This window comes from Clarias gariepinus, chromosome 23 (assembly GCF_024256425.1).
Source record: "Clarias gariepinus isolate MV-2021 ecotype Netherlands chromosome 23, CGAR_prim_01v2, whole genome shotgun sequence".
Lineage (NCBI taxonomy): Eukaryota > Metazoa > Chordata > Actinopteri > Siluriformes > Clariidae > Clarias > Clarias gariepinus.
The window spans coordinates 13,098,317-13,115,490 of NC_071122.1; the positions used below are offsets into that span (position 1 = coordinate 13,098,317).

At 37.8% G+C, this 17,174-nt stretch overlaps 1 protein-coding gene across 1 annotated transcript; it reads left to right on the forward strand.

Annotated features, from left to right (window-relative positions):
- The first annotated feature begins 8,062 nt into the window (after positions 1 to 8,062).
- rab43 (RAB43, member RAS oncogene family) lies at positions 8,063 to 14,102 on the forward strand. Its single transcript, XM_053484435.1, has 3 exons — positions 8,063 to 8,411; positions 11,289 to 11,472; positions 12,253 to 14,102. The coding sequence occupies exons 1-3, from the start codon at positions 8,223 to 8,225 to the stop codon at positions 12,507 to 12,509; spliced, it is 630 nt and encodes a 209-aa protein (XP_053340410.1). The 5' UTR covers positions 8,063 to 8,222; the 3' UTR covers positions 12,510 to 14,102.
- Positions 14,103 to 17,174: the final 3,072 nt, after the last annotated feature.

Genomic DNA, 17,174 nt, shown 5'->3' on the forward strand with positions numbered 1-17,174 from the left:
TTTACACAATCAAAAGAATTGAGTTTGTATGAAATGTGAATGTGTATGAATCAAAACAATATGATTGTCCCTGATGAGCAAGCCAAGGATGACGGCGAGAGTGGCAAGGAAAAACTCCCTGAGATGGTAATAGGAAGAAACCTTGAGAGGAACCGGACTCAACAGGGAACCCATCCTCATCTGGGTAAAAACAGATAGCAGGGATTGATGTGCATAATATTATACGAGACTGGAAGTTCAGTATAAGAGGAGATATGTAAGATTAAAGTCCAGTTTGTTCATGGAGGCTTAGGTAGACTGTAAGAAATTCCGGTCCTAAACTATTGAGCGACTAAAGTCACAGGTCCTCAGAGAACAACTGTCTGCATCAGTTGAGGACAGGACCATCTTAATGGAAAAGTGGAGTCATCCCCAGTCACCACACGCATCCCAGGCAGACCACACGGGGCCTCCATGTGATGAGATTGCCAACCAGAAGCAGGACTCCAGGATGAGTTAGACAGGTCCAGAGGGCAGAGGAGGTCATGAGAGACATGTATAACTCGACAGAGATAGGTAGAGGAAAAAGGAGAGAGGGAGAGAGAAAGGAGAGAGCAGAAGAGGAGGAGAGAGCAAAAGAGATGGAGAGATGGCAGTTAGGTATGGTCACAGTCGAACAATGTATAAGGTGAATGTATATTTAGTTATACCCCTATCTCACCTATGCGGTTTGACTATGCGAGGACCGATGCGGAAAAAGATGAAAACACGATCACAGCGCCAAAAATTACAATGAATCATGTTGAACCGTAATAACAGCCACCGCACAAAACCGCTTAGGTGAGATAGGGGTATTAGTAGTTAACAGATTATAGGGCAAACCTCGCTAAGTAATGACGGTAGAATTATTATAAAGGTCTTGACTAAAACAACATGCATAAGGGAATCACAAAGGAGTTTTCGTTTTCTGCAATGGAAAAGTACTTGAACTAGTTACTTTTATCAGAACGTATGGCTGTAATGTAACTGATTACTTTTTAATGACAGTCATTTTGTAATGTAATTAGTTACTTTAAAAAGTAACGTCCCCCAACACTGTTTATATCACAGGACACTTATTTTTATATTACAGTATACTTTTCCCCCCTTTCCTAATTAATTACTCTTTTCCCTTCTTCTTGGAAAACAACCGTAAGCAACTATAACCAAGGCAAAGCGATTTCTGTCTGGCATTAATAAAGTTCTTTGAATCTTGAATCTTAACTCTAGTACTGCTCAAAAAAACTGCCTTTCATCTAATGATGAAATGATAATGATATTTTAACAACAAATATATTCTTGGAACCATATACAAGTTGGATAGAGTTTTTTTCTTCTATGATTTTAGCGCATTACCAGCACCACTGGTTCCCTAACGCACCCTTCAGAGGTTTAGGATATTGCTGTATCTGGATCAATCACAAGAAGGTTCTGCTTTAAGAAAAGGTTGCAAATTTTAGACATTTAGGTTCAGTGCTCGAGTTTAACACCTATACAATGTTGTGTATGTTTTATACATTTGAATAAATTTGCTGTTGTGAGAATAATCAGATGGAAATCTGCATTAACATATGAATTGAAGGTCAAATCTTTTTTGTGCTGTAATGACATTTTATGTTACATCTTATATATTACTGAAGGTTATTACATAGAAAAATGTAGGTATGTAACAATTTATTATTACGTGATGGTTAATTAGCATACCTCCACAGAGCAGGAGTATAGGTATCACAATGCACAATTCTCAGATTCTCAGTTCCAGAGCAGGAATTTAAATGAATTTACTATACAAATGTTCTGTATATGACAGGTTTGCTCATTGTGGTAAAAGTAGAATACTTTCATACACCACATTAAGCTACATACAACATATAGGTGTACAAAACTACATCCTTTTCTTATTACACTGATTTGGTTACATTAAAACACAGGACTGGTGCCCCAGGAATGACTGTGTGTGTGCATGGTGTCCTGCGATAGACTGATATTCCATCCATGTGTTATTCCTTTTGCAAGTGCCTGAGACACTCTGGATCCTCTGACACTCTGACCAAAATAAAGCAGTTACTTAAAATAAATGAATAAAATTTAAACACAGACTCCATTATATACCCAACAAAGGCTTTATCATATTTTTTTATTTCAATTACAATTCTTTGCTTCCTTTAAATTAACATAACTAACTGTGATCTTAATAAGCTTGGCTAAACACATACAGTATACCACAGTGTCATTGACCACAGTGTGTTAAATCTCAGGTTCAGTATTCATGTGGTTAGCTATAAGTTTGAAGTCATTCAGAGTGTCTCTCATATATTATTTATATGAGTATTTATGTTACTGAAGAGCAGTATTATTTTGAATGAAATACAGTTGTGCTCAAAGTTTTAGATCCTATACCGACACATTTTTTAAACAGATAGTGCCGGAAATAACAGAACCCCTGTTGGAAATAATTAATTCTTCACTCAGCATTGGGTATGTTCCAAAATCTTTTAAATTAGCAGTTTTATCACCTCTAGGTTGGACTATTCTAATGCCTTACTGTTTGGTTGTTTAACTAGGTGCATAAACAAGCTTCAGTTAGTTCAGAATGCAGCAGCGAGAGTCCTCACTAGAACCAGAAGATATGAGCACATCACCCCTATCTTCACTTTATTTCCTCCCTGTAAAATTCCGCATTGATTGTAAAATACTACTTTTGACATATAAAGCATTAAATTTTTTTGTGCCGCAGTATCTGATTGATCTGCTAGTGTCTTACGATCCGGCCACGCCTACTTCGATCAAAGGATGCAGGCTGCTTGGCAGTACCTCGTATTATAAAAACTACAGCAGGGGGCAGAGCTTTTTCTTATAAGTTATGGAATAGCTTTCCAAATAGTGTTCGGGACTTTGACACAGTCTTAGTTTTTAAGTCTAGGCTAAAAACCTATTTATTTAGCCAAGAATTTTTGTAAATAGATTTGCCTCAGGTGAAGGAGGTAATCTGGGGGATTCATGGACGTAGAACTGGTGAACTGGTATGTTTAGATGCGGTTGCTTTATATCTCAGCGAGCCCTCATGTCTGTGTTTTCTTCTGGCTCTCCCTTTTAGTTATGCTGTTATAGTTAGTCCTGCAGGAGTTTCTGCTTGCACTCAAATAAATATACACTTACCTTATACATTATGTGACTGTGACCATACCTAACTGTTATCCCTCCTCTTCTGCTCTCCCCTCTCTCTCTTTCTCTCTCTCTGTTAAACTACTGTACACATGTCGTTCCTGAGCTCCAGTGATCCAGATGCCCTCTGGTGCCACGCTTCTGGTTGGTTCTCTTTGGGATGCATCTGGTGTCTGGGGATGGTTTCACTCTACCATGAAGACGGTTCTGGCCTTGACTGATGTTGACAGCTGTTTCTCTGAGGACTTGACTTGGCTGCAGTTGCTCGATAGTTCAGGACTGAAATTTTCTACAAGTACCTTTCTACAGTACCTGATCTTCCAATGACTACCTGGACTCCATATTAACATCAATTAACATGAACTCTTATGCTGAACTGCCTGCCACCTAACACACAGTATGAATGCAGATCAATTCCTGCTTTCTGCTTCACCCAAATGAGGATGGGTTCCCTGTTGACTCTGATTCCTCTCAAGGGTTCTTCCTATTACCATCTCAGAGAGTTTTTCCCTGCCACTGTCGCCCTTGGCTTGCTCACCAGGGACTATTTGACCGTTTTGATTCATACACATTCACATTCCATACAAACTTATAATTCTTTTGATAGTGTAAATCTGCTTTGTGACAATGACAATTGTTAATAACGTTATACAAATAAAATTAAATCGAATTGAATTGAATTAAAAAAGTTTGCATCACCTAAAAGAAATTGTTAAACATTGCCATTCATTTGGAAAAGGTGACTAATAATTCAAAATAATTAATGACATGTGAAGTCATTAATTCTCACATAGTTGTTTGACTTCTTTTTAAAACCTAATGATAACCAAAATCACCCAAATAACCCTGATCAAAAGTTAACATATCCTTAAATGTTTGGCCACATTATGAACCCACAAATTGACACGCATAGGTTTAAATGGCTATTAAAGGGAAGTTTCCACACTCGTCACTCGTTTTATTTGTAATTATATTGTCTTTGCATAAATAGTCAGTGAGTTTCTCAGCTGATGAGGTGATGCACTGACTTGGCCGCAACTTCACCATGGGGAGGACAAAAGAACTGCCAATGGACCTGAGTAATAAGGTAGTTAAACTTTATAAACCAGGAAAAGGACATAAAAAGATTTCTCAACACTTGAAAATGCCAGTCAGTACTGTTTAAACTCTGATAAGGAGGTGGAAAATAGTAAGTTCTGTTGACACTAAGCCATGGTCAGTTAGACCAAGAAAGATTTCACACACTACTGAATGAGTTCTGCATTAGTTAAACAGAAAAATAAACCTATTTTCTCCCTAATTTAGTCTTTTCCAAATCCCACCCGTCACTAGGAGGCTCCCCGGGGCTCTACTACCAGTCAGGGAGAGCTAAAGACTTTTACGTGTTTCCTCAGAGACACGTGATGCCAGCTGGCAGCATATTTCCGAATTGCTCGCTCACACACTGTTGGGGGCAGCATAACACAGTCAGAGGACAGCGCTATCCGCTCCTTTTGCTTACGTGATCTCACAGACACCCATGATTGGCTATAGAGCCGTGAAAAACGTGAGAGTGCTAAGTGCCTCCCACCCCGTTGGGAGAGCTCGGCCAATCAGCTCTCTCTAGGCCTCGGCTGCGAGAAGATACAGCATTACACGGGAATCGAACTAGAATAGACTTTTTTTGTGCATGTCACATTGGAAAAGAATATGAAAATAAGTTTACCCATTCTAGTTTTTCAAAATGGCTATAATATTTTAATAGGAGACTGCACTGTAAAAACTCCAACTAGAGGAATGTTAAATGGGGTAATAGTTAGTTGGCAGATTACTTCTGTGACTGGAATATAACATAAGGCAGTACACGAGAGGCACAAGCTGGGGTTAGACTTACATAAGTAAGGTAGCTACGTTTTTATATCCCTATACTATATATCTTTTTTGCTGATGTTGCCTTGACTTTTGGCTGATTTGCTAATAATAATCAAACTATGGGCCATTCAGCTTTTTAATCCAGCCCGTCAAATATTTACAAAATTACAAAATTGCCCTAAGGACTGAATTCCTTATTGCAATTTTCCTGCATTAAAACTAACTGGATTTGGAAAAACATCAGCATGCATTTATTTTTAGGGTAACAGGTAATTGTTACTGTGACTTCTGTAGAATATAGCGTAAAGCAGTGCATGAGAAGCAGAACTTGAGGTTAGAATTACAGGAGGTAGCGAGCTAAATGCTCATACAGTAACTACTCCACCCCAGCAAACGCAAGAGCTTAGCTAACGAAAGCAGAAAAACACAGAAGTGCCTCAGATTCACATGTTGAGAAACAAACTCATTTGTTTATAAGTGTTTAAGTGATAGTTTTTAAAATGGTTATTATATTGTAATATGAAAAGTAATTAAGAGACTGATAAGCATCTGGTGTCATCCAGGTATTTTTTTTTACTTAAATAGAACCTGTATGCTCCTGTTTTATCTAGATCACTGTTCTGGAGAAATAAAGTTTTTTAAATTGTGTCTGTTAAATTGTTGGGGTATTGTTGGGGTTGGGGTATTGTTAGGATATTTATATTTTTATTGAAAAACAATTACTTGGACCAACTCATCAGTGGGCTACAAAATTTAAATTTAGATTTTTCACATACATGGTCATATACAGGACGATATGCAGTGAAATGCTTATATGCTTATATTTCCCAAACCAGCTCATGATGTTTCCTGTCAGGAGGCTCTCTATTGTGCAGGAGTAAAAGTTCCTAAGCACCCTGGAGGGCAGTCTGAAGTCTCCCAAGCATCTTAGGTAGTAGAGACGCTGAATAGGTGAAAAGATGGGTCAATCCTAAAGAAATATAATTAATTGAGGCCACAACCAATACTACTTAAGCTGACTTAAATATCTGAATTAGAGGCAAGATTAGTCAATTTAAGATTTTGAAGTGGGTAAACAGCAATGTGAAATATTTTACAATACTGTGTCAACGTTTCTGCTGTAATAGTCAGCCACTCAAATAATATTTGCTCAAAGTTAGCATAAGGTGGTGTGAATTAATGCGTACTAATTCATTAATATATGAATTGTTTGAGTGCCTTTATTGTACTGTAATGAGATTTCATATTACATCTTATATATTACTGAAGATTATCACATAAATTGACTATACAAATGTGCTGTGCATGACAGATTTGCTTATCTTCTCAATTTACACTCTCCTTCCTCTGACACGCCTCTTTAGATTTAAGCATGTCTGGAGTCATCCAATCACAAATGGTATCTGAAACTTGCAAACTTTCTCCTTGCACACACACACACACACACACACACACTTTCTCATTGTTCTGTATCTGTGACTGTTGATTTATTTAGGGAAAACAGAATGTAGTTCTACAGCACAGCATGTAGAAAAGGGCTAGCAGGGACAGTGTTAGATTAGATTAGATTAGATTAGATTAGATTAGATTAGATCAGATTAGATAGCACTGTCGCCTTGCACCTCTCTGGGTTTGATTCTCGCTAGGGAAGTTTGAATGTTCTCCCTGCGCTTTGTGGATTTCCTCTGGGTACTCCGGTCCCCTCCCACCCCCACCTCCACACCAAGACAAAATTGCCTGTAGTGTGTGAATATATGTGTGAAGTGTGAAGGTTGGCCGAAGGGCCTACCATGGTCGTAAAATGGGATTAAATACAATGTTAAACGTTATTTGCTTCCATAGTTCCTAGTTGTACTACAAAGGTTCAAAGATGGATGGAGGGATGGATGGATGGTTAATGGAGAATAGATTAGATTAGATTAGATTAGATTAGATTAGATTAGATTAGAGTCCTCATTGCTAAAAATTAAAACATATTCCAATTAACTTCAGCAGGCAATGCTCTGGCTAGTGCAAGTTCTCTTGCACCACATATTGTACTGGCTATTACGGAGCACTTCTCGTGAAATTTGGGAAAATATATACATGGCCACAAACTACTGAGGCTTGGATACTATTTAGTGGCCATGACATAATAACAAGTGGGAACAAAATAATATAACACGTGGCCATGATATACTATGTTGTCGACTTACTAAGGCGTGGGAACAGGATACTATTCTGTGGCCACAAATTAATAACATGTGGGAACATAATAGTATAACGTGTGGCCATGACATATTATGTTGTGACCACAACTTAACTGGGTAGTGTTATCCTGTGTGCCAGTGACTAAATAAAAGTAATCATTCATTTAGACTATTACTTAATAACATAGTTATACTAATAACATAGTATCTCATTCTCACGCCTTAATAAGTTGTGGCAACGGAATTTTTATTTTTTTTCACAAAAGTCACCTGCGGGGCTCCTTAGGATATGGTTTTGCTCAAATTAAATACTAAACACACTGTGACACCACTGTTGTCTCTTTCAGGAAATTGTGTCAATCAGTTGTTTGGTTTAACATTTAAAAAAAACCTTTTTTTATTACTTAAAATATTTTCTGTCAATTTATATTTAACACGTTGAACATGGATTATTGTACTTTGCTGCAACGATGGCACCCTGGTGACGCATCAGATTTGTTACAAACGTCACATGGTAACCTTTGACCGTCAACTCCAACTCCGTCTGGAAATTCCATGTCGAAATTGGGATATTCTGTTGGGAAAAGGACAGCACCTTTCTAAAGGAACTTGTCTTACTTTCCCGTAAATAAAATAATTTCTGTTTGTAAATTAGTTATAACATCTGTGACTACAGCAGACATTTTTTTAATCTAGCAGATTAAACTGCAGTGTTTTCTATTTAGGCAAGAATAATGAGACTGTGGCACGAACTTTCCCCCGTGACGTGTAAACAAAAGTCGTGTACGCTCTCAGCCAATCAGAACACAGGGGTGGGGCGTATTTAAAAAACAAACTCGTTCACGTCCGCTGTGTTTTCCGGGTTGGCGAGTTTCTGCAGGTGTCACTTTATCCACGTCACTTTGTTCTTTTGCGCACACAGGGACGATATAAATCTCCTTTTGCACGTCCCTGTGAAACTGATCGCACATTAACGCTATCACACCGCTGCCTGCTGCTATGTCGTTACTGGAAACAGACGACAATTATGATTTCGTCTTCAAAATAGTTTTGGTCGGGGACGTCGGTGTGGGGAAAACCTGCGTTGTCCAACGGTTTAAGACGGGCAATTTTATCGAAAGGCAAGGCAATACAATCGGAGTGGATTTTACAATGAAGACGATGGAAATGCAGGGAAAGAGAGTCAAGGTGGGTGTCGAACAAATGAATCGGTTCTTTTTTGTTCGTTTGTTCGAACAAAACGAATCTTTGGTTATTTGCAATCTGTAAGTTGGTTCATTTTAGTTTATAACCAGTATTTATGATTTTTAGTTCTTCGTGCATTCACTGTCATAACAGTGTGATTAAACCTTTGTTGGGTAATACCACTATAGGTACAATACTATAATATTAATCTAGTGATAATATTGATATACCAATAACATGTGCATCAACAAGAACAAGTACAGCACAGAACAACTGTATGGTAAAATGATAACATTTAATTTCTGGTGTTTTACCATTCTTCATTCCTCTTATCTAAAGATTCAAACGAGTCACAGTTTGTTCACTGAACCGATTCCTTAAATCCTCAAGTAACGTTAAATGAAAATTAGCGGCGCTGTGGCTTTGTGGGGTTTCTTCTGCACAGTCCGGTCTCCTACAACAAAGCAAAGACAATAAGGCTAATTGGCGTTCCCAGTGAGTGTGTGTATGTGTGTGTGTGTGTGCCCTGTGATGGATTGGCACCACGTCCAGGGAGTAACATCGCATCGTCCAATAGGCTTCCGCGACCCTGTATATAGGATAAAGCGGTATAGATGATGAGTGAATATGTGACACACACACACACACACACACCTTCTAATTTCATGGTGATTTTTTTTCTTTTGCTTAAGGCATCCAAAATATGCAATAATCTCCTTTAAACAGTTGATATTGAGATGATTTTGCTTCTTATGCTCTGTAAAGTCTTCATAACGACTTTAATCTGATGTGCTGTTTAATTCATTTTTGGAGGCTGGTAACTCTAAATAAATTTATCCTTTGCAGCAGAGTTAAGTTTTGGTCTTGCTTTCCTGGGATGGCCTTCATGAGAGCCAGTTTCATCATGGTTGCATCATTAAGCACATGCCCTTGACAATACTGTTCTTGATAGAACTATTTCAGAACAACTGACCTTTGTGTCTTTAAATATCAACTGACTGTTGTTGTTACTTAATTACGTAGAAAACAAATATGTTAACAAAATGAAATAAAAATAGTGATACTAAAAGAACACTGGGATGGATCAGCATCAGGTTTTAAGCCACTGTGTAATTTCAGAGGATTACAGTCTGTCAGAATGACAAAGGAATGTAACAGGTCTCTCGAGTTGACTCTTGCCTTGTGACTGTGTGGCATGAGATTTTATTTTTCTCAGCTTTCAGTGATGTCATCAGTCTTAGGTTAATTACAAAGAGCAATTCAGTTGCTAAATTACAAAGAAGACCTGGGGCACATTCTGCTTTATCTGTTTTTTCAGTGGCATCATGTGAGTTTGCTAGTTGTGTGTGTGAGATAGAGAGCATGTGCAAGAGAGAGAGAGAGAGAAACAGTAATGGATGACTCAGCAGAACATCAGCACATTTTTGTTTGAAACCCGGTTCTAGAGAAGGGTAAATGTTTTCTTTTTAAACTGTTTCTCTTAAGTGAATTCACTAGGCTTGAAATCAGCCCCTGGCCCATGAATATTTATTTCATGACAGGTGCCAAACTGCAAATCTGGGACAATCTCATAATTCTGTAGACTATTAAGAACATTGTAAAATTCTATCATTGTCTCCTTAAAGCAACTATGGTCATTATACTTAAAGGGGGAAAAAAATGAACAACTTGTATGTACATTTTCATAATTAACATGTAAGCCTCACTGATATCTTGGATATACAGTGGGGAAAATAAGTATTTGATCCCCTGCAGATTTTCTAAGTTTGCCCGCTTACAAAGAAATTAAGGGTTTATCATTTTTGTCATAGGTTTATGGTACAGGATAGAGACCAAATATCAATCAAAAATCCATAAAGGCAATGATACAAATGTTATACATTGATTTGCATTTCAATGAGGATATAGGTATTTGATCCTCAAGTGAAACATGACTTACGTGCTGGAGAAACACTTGTTTGCAAGCACAGAGGTGAGACTTTTCTTGTAGTTGGTTATCAGGTTTGCACACATCTCAGGACGCATTTTGATCCACTATTCTTTACAGGTTTTATTTTACTTTTTAAGATTTCTTGCCTGCTGCTTGTCAACTCAAAGTTTCGACTCTCTCCATAAATTTTCTATAGGATTATGATGTAATTCTTCTTGAGCCACTCCTGTGTTGCCTTGGCAGTATGTTTTGGGTCATTGTCATGCTTGAAGACCCATCCATGATGCATCTTCAGGAGGTTCTTGTCCAAAGTGTTACAATACATGGCCTGTCCATTAACCCCTCAATGCAGCAAAGGCAGTCTGTACCTTTAGTATGAAACCAGCCCTAAAGCATGATGTTTCCACCTCCGTGCTTGACTGTAGGAATGGTGTTCTTTGGGTCATAGTCAGCATTTTTTTCCTCCAAAAAGTCATTTGCATTCACCAACATATTTGTCTCCTTGTAGTTACATTAACAGATTGGTAAATCACCTACAATGCTTTTCTGTTACCTGCTGATAGCTTTGCAGTGAGAATCAGCACTTGTTTTATTTCTGCTTAAAGAGAAACATTCATTGGGGCTTTCAGGTAAAACTGATAATTGGCTTCTATGCTATGTACATATTTTTTCTCCAATTAAACAGCTTTAGGTTTGATCCTGATCTATGAACACCTAACCCTATTAGGTGTTAATTTGGGTTTCTTTCAGGTTTCTTTGGTTTTCCCTCTTTAGCCAGAAACATGCCAGTAGGTGATATGATTGTTTAATTGCCTCTAGGTTGTAAGTGCCTGATTATTGCCTTGCTATGGCCTGGCACACCATGCAGAGTGAATTCTCCTACCCTTCCAGTGTTCAGAGGTTCCTGAAGATGAATGATTGAAAATTAATGATTAATTCTTTTTGAACAGTTACAGATTTGGGACACAGCAGGACAGGAGAGGTTTCGGACCATCACACAGAGTTACTATCGCAGCACAAATGGTGCCATTATTACGTACGACATCACCAAGAAAGCATCCTTCATGGCTGTTCCAAGGTGGATGGAGGACATCAAGAAATATGGCGGCACAAACATTGCCACCCTTTTAATAGGTCAGTGAAGTGTGTGTGTGTGTATGTGTATGTGTGTGTGTGTGTGTGTAAGTGTGTGTGTGTGTGTGTAAGTGTGTGTGTGTGTGTGTGTGTAAGTGTGTGTGTGTGTGTGTAAGTGTGTGTGTGTGTGTAAGTGTGTAAGTGTGTGTGTGTGTGTGTGTAAGTGTGTGTGTGTGTGTGTGTGTGTAAGTGTGTGTGTGTGTGTGTGTGTAAGTGTGTGTGTGTGTGTGTGTGTGTGTAAGTGTGTGTGTGTGTGTGTAAGTGTGTGTGTGTGTGTGTGTGTGTGTGTAAGTGTGTGTGTGTGTGTGTGTAAGTGTGTGTGTATATGTGTGCCCAGTGATGGATTGGCACCCCATCCAGGATCTACCTTGCCTCATGCCCCAAGTCTCATGGAATAGGCTCCAGGCCCCTGCCACCCTGTATACAGGATGAAGCGGTATAGATGATGAGTGATTGATTCAGTATTACAGCATGCCACCTTTATAGAGGAATGACAACCTTTTACCACCTCAAATGCTAACCAGTAAATAAAATAAGTCTAGTCGTTATAGTTATGATAGGTGGTGATGATGGTGGCTTGTTCATATTGTTATATAATTCAGGTACAAGTTTATGAATTACTTTAAACTTAAGTGACTACTAAAGAACTGAACATGATTTGAAGCAGTTATTTTTTGTTGCGGGTGAATACAATTCCTTTTTTTTCGGGGGGCAATGTTAAGTTTCCTTTCCTTACTGCTAATGTTTTGCCTTAACAGAAACTTATTTCTGTTTGTTTAGGTAATAAATCAGACTTAACTGAAGAGCGTGATGTTTCTTTTGAGGAAGCTCAAGCAATGGCTCACCAGCTGGACTTCATTAGTGCAATCGAGACCTCAGCCAAAGACTCCAGCAACGTGGACGAAGCATTTAATCAAATGGCAGCCGAGCTGATGCTGAGACATGGCGGGCCCGTGTTCAGAGACAGCGTAACCGACAGTTTCAAGCTCAACAGCAAGGATGTGAACGGTGAAGCCTGGAGCTGTGGCAGCTGCTGATACTGTTTCTTTTTTTTTACATTGTTATTTCTATTCTTAGCCATGTCGGCCTGTAATTCATCACAAATCTTCTTTGTGTGAATTGTGGCTTAATCGTCAGAGTTGACAGAATTATCGATCGGTTATTGATTACCTAATATACACCTTTGGTTTCAGGAAGTGGTAGTTGGCCATATCAGAAGGTAAAGGCTGTAGTGAAAAATGCACAGAAATGATTAAAGAAGCTGCTGCTTGGATCTTATCGGAACTTTGGCGATCCTATTACGATTATAATAAGTGATTGATCAGGTTTAAGTCATGTTTGATTTGACCTGCCTAAAATTCTTGAATGAACTTCATATAAGTTGTAGTTACAGTAAGTCCCCTACAAAGAAACATTCTAGTTACAAACCTTCGAATATACGAACATGCGTTTGTACTTATTTAATTGCGGAGGTTAACTCACATGTCCGGCGTACATTGTCAAGTACTGTACATGCAGCATGCACCCCAGGATGTCTGGGAATCAAACGTCAATAGCAGCTGGTACTGCTAAGAAGCGCCAAGCAATAACGATGGAGATAAAAAGTGAAAATAATTAAGAGAATGGAGTGAGGTGAAAAGATGGCAGACATTAGTCATTCTTTTAACATAAAACGTTCAACTGTAGGCACGGTTTTACAGAATAAGGACAAGATCATGGAACATGTTTGTTTTATACTGTGTACAGCCAATGTGTTAGTATCCTAGTACTTACACAATGTTTGTTGGACTTGCGAACAAATTGGACTTACGAACGAGCTCTCAGAGCCAAACTCATTTGTATGTTGGGGACTTACTGTATATTTGTTTAAAAATTTTATCAGCCTGTTGTTCTTGGAAGTAGAATAACATGAAAACAGTCTCAAACGCCACTGGAGATATCCAGCAGACATATTTAACACCTGATTGTTAGTCCTAAACATGTTGCTGAGGTACTTTTATTTAAATATTTATTATTACAGTACCAGTCAAAAGTTTGGACATAGGTTTGGATTATTTGTTTTTATTGGTATACATTCTAGAACAATACTAGATTTTATTTCCAAAACCAAAAAAACTGTTCTGTCTAGGTCAGCTGTTCTGGAACAGTTCTTATAAGAACAGTTTTACATTTTCAAAACCTATCAAGCACCATGATGAAACTCTCATAAAGACCATCCCATGAAAGCAAGACCAAAACTTACCTCTGCTGTAGAGGAGAAGTTCATTTGGAGTTGCCAGCCTCAGAAATCACCAATTAACAGCAGCTTAGTATCATCTTTAATATCAACAGTTTGAAGGAGATTATTGCACATTTTGGATGTCTTCAGCATTGTCGAAAGGAATAAAAATCAGGAATGACCATGGAATTAGAAGGTGTGTCTAAACCTTCAACTGGTAGTGTACATCCCAGTGAGCACCATCTAACCAAGAAGTGTACACAATGTGCACTCCTTACTTCTCCTCTTGTACAATAACGGCATTGCTTAGTACTGTATATTCACTTCTTTAGTTGAACATTTCATATCCTACACTCACCTCAAAATACCGTCCAGTTCAACACATGCACTTTCAGCTTTATAAATTAGCCGATTCATAAAATCTGACTTGAAATAGCATAGTATGTCTGTTAGATATTAAAAGATGAAGTCAAATAAGAACTAGCCTATATTTTTATATATTTTCTTTAGCCGTTTCTACAGTCAGTAAGTCAGGTTTGATAGATAGCAGTATATTTAGAGATTTCAAGTATTTTTAAATAAATTTTTTATAGGAATCTATCATATAAAGGTGTCATGTAGATACTAGAAGAAAATCCACCAACCTGCCCATCATAACACTCACTCTCACTCATCTTCTATACCGCTTTATCTTGTATTCAGGGTCGTGGGGACCTGGAGCCTCTCCCAGGAGGCTTAGGGTACGAGGCAGGGTACCCCCTGGACAGGGTGCCAATCCATCGCAGCCCATTATAACAGTGATTTTGATATTTGAGATTACTAAACAAATGAATGTGGTTTTAGGATAGCGCGGTTTACATAATTCTAAACTGATAACTGTAGGTTCCCCTTTTAACTGCACAAGAATTCTGGGGGTGTGGGTTGCAGGATGGGGCCTCCGTTAAACGGACTAACTTTTCCAGCACATCATATGGGTCTCAATCGAGTTGGGATGTGGGTGTGAAGGCTGGGTCAGTGTGCCCTGGTCTCTTTGTCTGCTGGACCCTGTGTGTGGTGGGCTGAGGTGCAGTGGGTGCAATGGGTGTTCTGGTGCCCTTCTGTTGTGGCCAGCATTTATGTTCTTATGGTGGTTTGTGCTGCTTTGGCTTTTTCTTTATAATGGGACCTGACAGGACTGGACTTTGGTCCCCATGGGCATGGGTGAGCCTTGGATGCCCATGATCTTGTCACCAGTTTGCTGGTACGTCGTTGGTGCTCTATATTGTTCATGTTATAGCTGATCGGAGTAAGTGGAACATTGTACAAGCTGAATTTTGGGCAAAATGTTCACTCATAAAGCCCATAAAATGTGCTTGTTTGTCTATTTTGGACTGCCTGGTATACGAAAGAAGTTCTGATCAGACATTAAGATTTTGGGTTTGCATTCAACACCTACCTAAAACACTTGGATCTCTTTTGATGAATTCTCTAATCCAGTCTTTTGTGGTACTTTAGTTTACAGTTCTTAAATTAATTTTATTTGTATAGCACTTTTGACCGTAGACAAAGAAGCTTTATAGAAACCTGGGCTTAGATTGAGACTCCTAACAAGTGAGGCAGAAGTAACATGTCGAGGAAAACTTCTGTGTCGACTCACTTGTCTTACAACACCTCGCCTTTGAAAAGTCTTGACCACTTAAGCTTTAGAGAGTCAACTCTTATTTTCTGAGAAATTCATATCAGCTGCACTTTACTTAGAACTCTGATGTTGGTGTTGTATAAAACTGCGGTATCTTTACTACATATACGTACATGCTTTATTGGTCTTACCATATAAGTTATTCTGTTTATACAGCCTTTTTTTTACATTCCTTAAAACCTAGATGTCTGCCAGAACAACCTGGTTTTCTATCTTTGTGCTCACTGGGATATTTACACAAAGACAATCAAGTATGAGGTGTCTTTATAGTATTAAACTGGAAACATGTTGAGCTTATAGGGTTTAAAAACCCTGGCTTTATTCTTAGCATTAATTAATTAATATTAATTGTATATCTTTTTATCATAAATTGTTTATTAAAAAAATATAAGCAAAAGCTAGAATAAAACAAGGATGGAATTGATGCTTTTCTCATGAATAGAACGCTCTTTAGCGTACAGTAATGTTTAGGAGATGTTAAAAATATAACGCTAAAGTATTGCTAGTGAGTATACTAAATTACAGAGTGAATTTTTTTCCCTGCATACATTTTTCCATAAAAAAAATTCCATAGTTTTTTTTTTTTACCCAGGTCCATAGACTGGGTAAGACGTAAGGGGCCAAATAATTGATTAAGAAAATTTTATCAATTAAAGGTTTTCATTAATGTTATGCAGTAACCTAACAGAAGGTTAAACGCATCTCAAGCTGCATATTTATACTATGTATGTCCAACTGTTTTTCATGAACTAAGGTTTAAAAGTCATTTAAATACATGTTTAATAATTCTAATATACTTTGGATAATATATATATATATATATATATATATATAAATAACTAGTTTTACTGTTTTGAGAAGATTGATCATATTTTGGATTTTTGTGCCAAATCGTTTATACTCCATTTTGGATTTAGTGCCAGTAATTTGAATGGTAAAACTATTTTCCTGATTTAGTGCAAGTGCCTTTAATACAATTTGGAAATTGTTAAAATTAGGTAGTGTTTTTCTAGGTATTTAAGCTGTAACTATGCATTTTTATCACAATGTTTGATCAAACAATTAAATTTTTTTTCCACAAGTGACATATTTCTTTGTATGCACAATAATTTAATGTTCTAAAATATAGGTTAATATTAAATTTCCAATGCATTATTTTATGAATAAAACTGTTGAAGCATAAATGCTTGGTTATTTGATTCTTTGGGGGTAAATGCAGTGATGGGAAAATAAGACATTTCATTTGTAATTAAAATGTTGCATTAACAATTTAGGACATTTTATACACAGTCCTTCCATTTCTACCAGCTCAAAAACAACTCATGCACCCCATGGACATCACCAAATGCTGTTTTTTAGCTCTGAGCTGCTTTGCCAGGCTTCTACTGCAGCTGTCTTCAGTTGCTCCTTGTTTGCAAGTCTGCCTTGAGTTTTGTCTTCAATAAGTAAAAAGCATGCTCAGTTTGAGAGTTGCAGCATGAAGAGCTATATAAAAAAACAATAAGCAATAACACATCAATCACCTCTATTCCTAAACCTCACACATGCAAAAAAGAGACTCAGAGCTACATGCTTAAAATTTGTAAACAAATCAGAACAATATTCTCTGGTCAGATGTTGCAAATATAATATGAAGCTGGGAGCATTATAATATAGTGTTGCTTCTTTGCCAAATGCTTGCCATCTTCCTATAGTGCATCCTGGTGCCATCACACACACACACACACACACACACACAGAGCTGTCCACATTATTTACAAAAAAAATGTGATTGATTATGCCAGACACATTCTAATACTGTCCATG

Excerpts from the sequence above, each read along its gene's own strand:
- rab43 (XM_053484435.1), top strand. The coding sequence starts at position 8,223 with ATGTCGTTACTGGAAACAGACGACAATTATGATTTCGTCTTCAAAATA. Across the intron at positions 8,412-11,288 it reads TGCAGGGAAAGAGAGTCAAG|TTACAGATTTGGGACACAGC; the intron begins GTGGGTGTCGAA and ends CTTTTTGAACAG. Across the intron at positions 11,473-12,252 it reads CATTGCCACCCTTTTAATAG|GTAATAAATCAGACTTAACT; the intron begins GTCAGTGAAGTG and ends CTGTTTGTTTAG.